At 35.4% G+C, this 10280-nt stretch overlaps 2 protein-coding genes across 2 annotated transcripts; one reads left to right on the forward strand and one right to left on the reverse strand.

The window, feature by feature from the left end:
- Positions 1 to 250: 250 nt before the first annotated feature.
- LOC107657784 (carbonic anhydrase 2) lies at positions 251 to 6520 on the reverse strand. The gene is made up of 7 exons (XM_016446026.1): positions 6235 to 6520; positions 4784 to 4981; positions 3748 to 3866; positions 3564 to 3656; positions 2754 to 2816; positions 2496 to 2651; positions 251 to 382 (listed from the first exon to the last, which is right to left on the reverse strand). Exons 1-7 carry the CDS (start codon positions 6266 to 6268, stop codon positions 263 to 265), a joined length of 783 nt encoding a protein of 260 aa, XP_016301512.1. The 5' UTR covers positions 6269 to 6520; the 3' UTR covers positions 251 to 262.
- Positions 6521 to 7820: 1300 nt separating this feature from the next.
- On the forward strand, positions 7821 to 9082 carry rbis (ribosomal biogenesis factor). Its single transcript, XM_016446027.1, has 3 exons — positions 7821 to 8248; positions 8345 to 8461; positions 8691 to 9082. Exons 1-3 carry the CDS (start codon positions 8138 to 8140, stop codon positions 8757 to 8759), a joined length of 297 nt encoding a protein of 98 aa, XP_016301513.1. The 5' UTR covers positions 7821 to 8137; the 3' UTR covers positions 8760 to 9082.
- Positions 9083 to 10280: the final 1198 nt, after the last annotated feature.

The following is a 10280-nucleotide window of genomic DNA, read 5'->3' on the forward strand; positions in this document are numbered from 1 at the left end:
CTCCATTTACATATTAAATACCCCATGTATATATTACTCCTCTTGTCTGTCTATGCATCACATGTAAATCAGAGCATCATACAAAATTGGCACCATATTCTAAATCCAAATAATTCAAGCATTTGCACTAATGAATGAAGAATGAGAAAGAAAGAAAGAAAGAAAGAAAGAGGGACAGTACAAACACATGATTCCCTGCATAGCCTCTTTACTCTCCAAACAGCACACCTGGTCTGCTGGACAGCTGGCAGGTTGCCCTCCTTCATTTGAAAGATGCACGGACCTCACGATCTTTCAGAGGCTGAGGGGAGCGATAGTTGTTCACCATGCAGCAGGCCTCCTCATCCTCTGCTGTAAAAAGCAGAGATCGGAATTTCTTCATCTGTGGAGGAAGAGAAAGAACGACAAATACTTGAGTTTTCAGCATCTGTTACTATTTATTTAATAGAACTGACACTGAACTGACTTGAGCTTAATTTCACTGAACTGAATCAACATTGAACTGACTCAGGCTGAAGTAAAGGAATTGAATTAAATCAACATTGAACTGACTCAGGTTGGATTGAACTGAACTGAATCAACACTGAACTGACTCAAGCTGAATTTCACTGAACTGAATTGAACTGAATTGAATCAACACTGAACTGATTTGAGCTGAAATGAACTGAATTAAATCAACATTGAACTGACTCAGGTTGGATTGAACTGAACTGAATCAACACTGAACTGACTCAAGCTGAATTTCACTGAACTGAATTGAACTGAATTGAATCAACACTGAACTGATTTGAGCTGAAATGAACTGAATTAAATCAACATTGAACTGACTCAGGTTGGATTGAACTGAACTGAATCAACACTGAACTGACTCAAGCTGAATTTCACTGAAAGAAAGAAAGAAAGAAAGAGGGACAGTACAAACACATGATTCCCTGCATAGCCTCTTTACTCTCCAAACAGCACACCTGGTCTGCTGGACAGCTGGCAGGTTGCCCAGCATCACTGCATGGAGGGTGAAGGTGCTTTGAGGCCCTTGGCCCGGGGCCCCGCGCTTGCATATCCTGCTAAAGAAGGGAGGGAAGGAATCAACACTGAACTGACTCAAGCTGAATTTCACTGAACTGAATCAACATTGAACTGACTCAGGCTGAATTGAACTAAACTGAATCAACATTGAACTGACTCAAGCTGAATTGAACTGAACTAAATCAACATTTAACTGACTGGGGTTGGATTGAACTGAACTGAATCAACACTGAACTGATTCGAGCTGAATTTCGCTGAATTGAATCAACATTGAACTGATTTGGGCTGAATTGAACTGAATTAAATCAACATTGAATTGACTTGAGCCGAATTTAACTGAATTTAATAAACAATGAACTGACTCGGGCTGCATTGAACTGAACTGAATCAACATTGAACTGACTGAAGCTGGATTTCACTGAATTGAATCAACATTGCACTGACTCGAGCTGAATAATAACATTCTGTAGAGCTGCTTATCACTGAATTGAACTTGTTTCACAATTGATGAACTACACAGTGAATGAACTGATCTGAATCAACACTGAACTAGACTTGAGCTGAATAATGACACTTTCTTTTTAGAGCTTCTTTACAGCAGAATTTGAATCATTAACATTTTCCTGTTAATTACGGTTAACAGCTTTGCTGCTTTGAATCGATCTGTACTGTATAAAGCTGTATAAATAATGGTGATTTGACTTGTATTGGGAAAACGCTTATAGTTCTGCAAACTGGTTAAACATTAACTGTCCTAAGCAAACTCATTTTCATTCATTCTTACATTTTGAACAGAATATCATGTTAAGTTATTTTGTATTATGAAGTCAATAATTGAACAGGCAGCTAGGAAATGAGGCATGCCACCTGAGGTTATGTACACATTACCAGCCTTGAACCAAAGTTGTGATGTAAACATTCGACAGGGTCGTGTTCATTTTCACATGAGGGCTAGATGCCGCAGAGGTTGAATGGAGAAGAAAATAGAACTCACTATGAAGGTTTTGTACATTTGTTTACAATTTCCTCAGATGAGAGCAAATGTCTAGCTGGTTTTGAAAGCAGAAGGCCTAAAGACTAAATAAACAAATAACAATGTCAATCATAATTATATGTTTTTTGCTAGACTGTATGCATTTGGGTAGCTAGCTCACATAATGTTTTAAGTAGTGATTGCAGTATATAAATACAGTTTTTATATACAGTAGATATATATGCATTCATTCACATTAATTACACAACCTAAGGAGGTTATATACAAATTTGTATTTTACAGACATAATTTGTGATCTTAATCCTGTTCAAATTAACAAGCCTGTGTTTTTTAGTTGAGTCAGCAAGGTGTTCTTTGCTCTGCTTTAGAATTAATAAGATGCACATCCAAATCTCTATTATGCGAGATGCCACACTTCACTATTAAGCATGTGACTTGTAAATTCCACTGGTATAAATTGTGTCATAAGCAGGACCTGCTCCAAGCTGACGCTGATTGACTGCTTGCAGACGATCCATGTGACGCTCTCGAGCAGGGGAGGGGTGGTCAGAGACCCCAGGTACGTCCAGTAATCCAGAAACTCTGGGAGCAGGACGGTTGGGTCAAAGTTTGTGAATGAGGTCTGCGTTCCCTGCAAGATAACACGCACAAATGGACCATGAAGCAGAACTGATTTCAATATTTAGCATGAAGTAAAACTGACAACAAAATGTAATTGAATTGGTAGACATGCCTTGCACTTGATTGCATCCATAGCATCCAGAAGCTTCTGAAGATTAGGATTGTCTGCGCCAATCTGATGAGAAAACAACAATTTTTCATTTTTATCCTAAACTAAAAAATTGTGGGATAAATATGACTAAAGCACAATATTTTATGTAATTTTATATTATTTATAAATATGCTCTAAATGTTAGACTTAAATTAAATTGACATTTTTCTTTAACCCAATTTTGAAAATTTGTGGGAAGAATGTGACTAAGGCACAATATTTAATTTAATTTTATCTTACTTTATTTTATTTTGCAAAAATATAATGAGGAAAAGTGATGAAACTATGTAGTGTATTCATCTCTGTGTTTGCTAATAAAGTGGTTCGTGAATAGGCCCTAAAAATGCAAGACTTAATACTAATTTGAAAAAAGTGTCTAGGCACAATATTTTTTTATTTCATTTTTTTGTTTGTTTTTGTTTGTGCAAAACTATCATGAGAAAAAAGTGATGAAACTATTTAGTGAATTCATTTCTGTGCTTGCTGATAAAGTGGTTAATGAATAGGCCCTAAAAATGAAAGCCTAATACTGACTTTAAAAGATTGTGACTAATTTCATTTAATTTTATTTTAGCTCATAAATGTCATAAGAAAAAGTGATGCATCTATTCAGTAAATTTATAAATGTGTTTGCTGACAAAGTGGTTAGAAAATAGCCCCCCCCCCCTCCAATTTTTTAAATTATAATTATAATTTTAGTGAATTCTTCCCAGTGTTTGCTGACAATGTGGTTAGTACATAGGCTCTAAAACTGTACAACTGCACACAGACCTCTAGAAAAACTCCAACCACAGCAAGACCATCAGGCTTACTGGCTGCTTCCCCAAAGCTGGGATATTCTGTGTTCCAGTGGACCAGATGGAGCTAAAGATGAGATTATTAGGAACATGAATACTTAATTATAAAAGAAAACATCTCACATCTTAATTTTCCCAGTATGCTCAGAGATTCATACCTCAGCTGGGTAGCATTTCCCATCGACTGTGTGCTCGGAGCCCTTGTCGTCACTGGCTCCCCAGTGGAAGTGGAACTGCTTGAGTCTGTATTTGCCTGAGATCGGGCCTTCCGTCAGAGCTAATGTGGGCAAACACAGAAAAAATTATAAATGTCATGTCAAAGTCTGTTACATACTCTATACAGTAGGTAACAATCGTTAAACAGGCTAAACATGGTTAAACTTGCTACACAGGTTCCATCTACTGATTCTGTCAAAGTTCACATGAACGACACTTAAACCATTCACTGCTTAGCAGCTTCAGTGCAATTATTTGTGTGAACACGTTTGTGATTTCCCATAATTCTAAGCAAAAGTAGCTGTGTCACTGGAGGACGAGATAGCTGAAGGGTCAAGGAGGTGTTACACTGGTATTTTCACATATTCATTTAATTTTAGGCTTTACACCTGCTTAGACATGCCATAAAATAAACTATAACCTATAAATAAACAACGTATAAAAATAGTGCGCAAACTATCTATTTAAAGGCTTTTAAACACTCTAGTACAGCATACTATTGTAAATTAATGTTTAACTATGTAGTTAGAGCAAAAGCCAACCTTTGAAATGCTTTCCAATGCTTCCTGAAAGAGCATGTTCGGTACGATGCAGCTATATTCAGCAGTAATACTGCGGGATTGCATTAGTGTCAGACGCAGCCTCATTATTATATAACTTTTCCTTCTAAATATGATCTAGGTCAGGGGTAGGCAAGTTCGGTCCTGCAGAGTTCAGCTCCAACCCTGAAAAAAAAAACTCACCTGCTTATAGCCTTAGTAATCCTGAAGACATTGATTAGCTTATTCAGGTGTGACTGATTAGGGTTGGAGCTGAACTCTGCAGGACTGTGGCTCTCTAGGACCGAACTTGCCTACCCCTGATCTAGGTTAACACTGCAGTCGTTTCAAGAACCCTCTGCCTAAGTAAAGCTAATGATTAATACAGGAATAGATGTAGCTTAGTTGATTATAAAAAATGAACATAGAGGTCACAAACTTGAGCTGTCGTCATCATCGGCGAAGGTCACTTGGAAGGAGTGTCCATTATTTAGGATGTCCAGTGAAGTGGAGGGGTCATACTGCAGTTTAAGCGGTTTCAGTGATTCATCATAAGATGCTCCACTGGGTTGAATGTCTATTGGAGACTGGCGAGGTCCATTAGCAATGGGGAAGTTTTCACACCATTTCTCAGGTCCTGCAGTGGAAGGTGATACAAAGGTTAAACAATATGCATCTGGGACAAAAAAACATTTACAGCACATAAAATTGTATTTTAAAGACCACTTTCTGCACATTTGACAGTAGCTACATCCTTGCCTTTAAGGCAAAATAAAATAAAATAAAATACAAATATTATATATGCCTTTATGTTAAAAAAGTATGCATCTGAGACAAAATGTACAAAAAAAGAAACTAATGGTAGCCTATATTTTAATTCATTAATTACATAAATAAAACAAATATTTTATGTGCATTTACAACATTTGAATTGCAGTGTCCAAGGTATTATCTGCATTTGGGATTAAATAAAAATCCACAATTATTTAAAGATGAAAAAATATCCTTACGTCATTGCCTTTAATAACCATAATAATAACAATAATAATATAAAAATATATATTTATGTACATTTAAAACATGCATTTGAATTGCAGTGTCCACGGTATTATCTGCATTTAGAATGAAATAAAAATCCACAATTATGCGAAGAAGAAAAAATGTCCTTTAATCATTGCCTTTAATAATAATAATAATAATAATAATGTATTTATGTTCAAACAAAATGTACAAAAATGAAATTATATTTAATTATATCCTTTTGAATAATAATAATAATGATTATTATTATTTTTTTTTTATGTTTTATTTCTTAGGGACAGATACAATAAACATAGATGAAAATGTAAAAACAATCATCCTATGCATGTACCATAGTGCTTGTAGCCGAAGCTAATTTGCAACACTTGTCCCTAGGAGGGCTTTTATAAATTACAATTACAATAAATAAGTACAATACAAAATACAATAATATAAGTACACTAAACATGACTACAGGTTTGTTGATGTATCAACCAAGATTTCGTGTATATTATTATTATTATTATGTGCATTTTAATGGAAAGAAAAATGCATTTTAATTGCACAGTGTCTAAGGTATTTCCTGCTTTTGGTATAAAATAAAAATCCACATTCGTGTGAAGAAGAAAGTACATACAGTTGACACAAAAATACACATTTATATGCATAGTTATGCACATAATATACGTAAAAATCTGTACATTTTGCACTTGTCACTGATAGTGCTGACTGTGCAGTAGCCAAGGTGAACATGCCTTAGTTGCAAAGAGGGCAAATGCAGATAATGAGGCAAAAAATAGAGAATCTGTGATAGATTTCATATGAACATATCCTAAATTATTAAAATCATAATTACATGGGGGGTCTTACCGTTATGGTCTGCGTATCCCCATCCGTTAGACATTATGACAGCTGCGCCGCAAGAGTCTTCAAGTGTCCTGATGCAGTGTCAGTGTCCTCGGACAGATGAGCTGGGGGTTTATATAGCGGTTTTCTGGACGCTGTTCGCCCACATGACCGTACATTAAATGTGATCAGCAGCAGGAGGAGCTACAGAGAGATCGATACTGAGCGCTCTCTCCATCCGCGTCTCTCTCGGAATGCGGGATCTCGTCGGCGGAGGGAATCTTCTGCTTTGATCTGCTGCTACATTCTTACAATTCTGTGATTGCGTAATCAGAGACTTGTGGCGCGCTGGTTCTGGTGACGTAGAGTGACAGTGTGACACAGACTAGTAATAATGACAATGAGTGCAGTAATGATTCATCACTTGCACAGCGAATGAACTGCGGTTTTGCGCAACACTCTGCTTCTTTAGCTGGTATTTGACGCTTTACAAAGAACGACCCCGTGACTGACGACAGATATATGAAAATATGTTTTTTAAAACGGGCTACCTTACTCATAATGAATGTAGTGCTATCAACATAATGCTTTAATATGTCCATGTGTATATCACTAACAGATACACTAATAATAGCTACAGTAATTTTTGTCATGTTATTATTATTATTATTAGTCTATTATAATTATTATGTTTACTATTTATTATTGGCTCAAGGATAAATAATAGGGTATAAAATATGAAAACTTTGTAGATTTTAATATAAACATTGCAGGATACATATATAGGCTAGCTTGTAATTTCTGCCGATACTGAAACCAATGCTATTTAAATCAAGATATATATATTTTAAATAGCGCGTATATTATTTGTAATTGCATATGCATATGTAAAGTTACAAATGTTCTGAATTTGTGAAGCTCTATCAATGTACTTGAATCTGAACTTGCAATATGAAGTGATTGATTGCCATCTGGTGGTCGAGTGTTGAAGCTACTGTTGACCGCAAAATGAACAAACAACTGACTAAATGCATGTTTAAATTCACAAATAAAGAAGGGCCAAATGCCTAATTGCATTAATTAGGCTATTTTTACGCGTATATTACTTTTTAATTTGTGATTATTTCTATAAATATGAACCTTGATTGCAATCTTACGGCTAAGAGTAGTCAAATTTCATATTTGTAGAGTTGAATGGACAAATAAAGTGCAAAATACGTTGTTCCAACATTTTTATCTCAATCAGTCGTGATCAGTTGTCGTCGTGACCTTATTTAAAGGGGTGCTATTATGCTTTCTCACTTTTTCAACGTTAGTTAGTCTGTAATGTTGCTGTTTGAGCATAAAAAAGATCTGCAAAGTTATGAAGCTCAAAGTCCACTTCAAAAGGAGATATTTTATTCAACAGAAATCACTTTTCAAAAACTACAACGAATGACTCGTTTGGACTACAACGCATATTTTCCGGGATTTGTGATATCACAAATATCGACGAATGGGACGAGACCTGGTTGAACTGCACTAGAGAAGGCAACGAGTGTTATCACTATGTCGGAGATACGAAGACTTTGTAAAAGAGCATAATAGGACCCCTTTAAAGTTTCGCGTACTCTCCACACCACTAGATGGCGCTGATGCACCTGTACAGTGAAGAAAAAGCACAGTCACAGCAGACACGTGGATGTGGGTAAAAGCTATTGATAGTTGAAACTACGCTTTTCTGTTTATGGAATAGATGCGACGTTTTTATATGTAGTTGTATTTGTTTTGTCAGACACGTTTAGTTTAGAATCGAGTGTCATCTAAGCGTGATATAGCCACATACTGTTCTCCGTCTGCTGTCTGCGTTTGGATCAGTCGTTTAACGTTATTTTAGACGTCCACATTGCGGATTCATTGAGTTGAGTTCTCAAAGTCTACAGGGGAAATGGCCAAAAATAAACTGAAAGGCAAAAAGCAACAGAATGTATTTCAGGTTGCGAACAAACAGTCAAAACCCAAGACCAAAGCGAAACCCGTCAAGACCTCTTTGAAACATGTGAGTTCAAGTTTGGTTTACATCAGTAATGCGCCATTAGGACTGCACACAGTTTTAGAGATTTTGAATATAAATAAGTTGATATTCTGCCCACAGATAAACACGTTGAGAAATGAAAAAGTGGAGAGCTTAAATCAGATGTTCACAGAAGTACAGCGAGATGTCAAAAGTATATCAAAATCAACATCCAGTGAACCCAAACAAGGACAGAAGGTCAGTTTTTCCTGTTTTATTTTCTTATTTGTAAGCAATGTCCAAATACATTCTGCAACTTGACTTTTTATAAAATGTTTTGCATGAAGTGTGTTTGTGCTTTCTCTAAATGCTGTCATGTTTTGTTATCAAATGCTATGACATTTCATGCCTCATGTGTCCAAATACTTTTTTGCGCTGTAAATGTTTAATGTTGACCGTCACATCGCATGTAAACTGTATATTTCAGGTGGTCAGAGAAGCTCCACGGGAAGCTGTCAATGTGGATAATGCTGCCCAGCTTTTCTCTCAACTGTAGAAGACCATTTTAACATGCTGAAAATGGAAAAACAAACAAAAACAGTTCATAATAACTGCCGATCATCAATATGATTTATTATTACATGAATATCCCTGTGTAGTTTTTTTTTTTTTTTTTTTTTTTGCAGAACTGCATGATTTCTATTGCCCTCGTAGGACTGCTTTTGTAAATGTACTCTGCAACAGTGCATGCAAATCACACAACCAAGCTTAATGCCTAAAAAATACATTAGTGAGTTTTCCTAGAGCACTGATTTTTTATATTGTCTATGCTTGCTGAAGCATAAAGAACAAAGTCATTAAAGACAGAATTCTATCAGAGCTGTTTTGTAATGAGTTGTGCTTCTGTTGTATTGAGTCAGCTGTAACAGGCTTTATATATTCTTCGGATCAATGTTTGAACTTTTGACCCAGTGGAAAGAGATGTCCAATTGAGTCGCTGGAATTGAGATTGTTAGCTGGTGTTTTATTTCTTTTAGAGGTGGGGCTGAAGGAGAATTTACTTTTCTTTATTTTTTATGATTTTCTTTATTTTTTATTTTTTGCAGTTCTCGGCACTAAAACAGCACTTGAAAGAATCTCTTCAAAGCTTCGTTGTGAATCTGCTTACAGGTTTTTGGAAACACAAGTTGGTAGTTCAGGCACAAATTAAAATTGAGTCGTTTACTCATCCTTGTGTTGTTCCAAACCCATATGATTAAAATGGAAGTGAATTCATTTTCATTTTAGTGCAAAGTTCTACTTTAATTCCTGTATGCAGAATTTATCTTGAGTGAGTCCTGAGTGTGCTGGTTTATGATCACAGAAAACTGAACATGAGTTTGAGAACAAATAAAATTGATGAATGAGACAATTGTTTGTGTATGTGACTAGATTATTTGAATTAGTAGGCCTACATTCAAAAAAATAAATTAATACTTTTATTTAGAAAAGATGCATCAAATTGATCAAAAGTGACTGTATATATATATATATATTATAATATATTACATATTATATTACAAAGGACTTTACTGATTCTGTTTTATATAAATGCTGTTGTAAACTTTCTATTCATCAAAAAAGAAGATAAAAGAATCATGTGACAGCGAAGACTGGAGTAATGGCTTCTGAGAATTCAGCTTATCGAAAATAGAGTTGTTATTTTGAAGTGTAATATTACACAATTTTACTGTTTTTATTGTATTTTAATCAGATAAATTGGTGCGCATAAAAGAGTATGCTCATCAATTAGATCAATAAACCAATCTTGGTGTATATTTTAAGTATTTAAGTTTGAGAGAGGCTCTTTTAATGTGAACGTTCCTTCTTTATTTCCTGTGTTGTGATAACAGCTCAAGACCACTAGAGGCCAGACATTTATAATAATAGCACTACATTAACAGCAAGACTGCAGGTCACCAGACATATATTTATTTTTCTCCTATTCACTTAGATATAACTAAATGTAAGGACATGTATTTTTTAATAAACTGGCATTTTGAACTAAAATGTCAATCTGTGGCCGACACAGTGAAGC

This window comes from Sinocyclocheilus anshuiensis, unplaced genomic scaffold (assembly GCF_001515605.1).
Source record: "Sinocyclocheilus anshuiensis isolate Anshui unplaced genomic scaffold, SAMN03320099.WGS_v1.1 scaffold119, whole genome shotgun sequence".
Lineage (NCBI taxonomy): Eukaryota > Metazoa > Chordata > Actinopteri > Cypriniformes > Cyprinidae > Sinocyclocheilus > Sinocyclocheilus anshuiensis.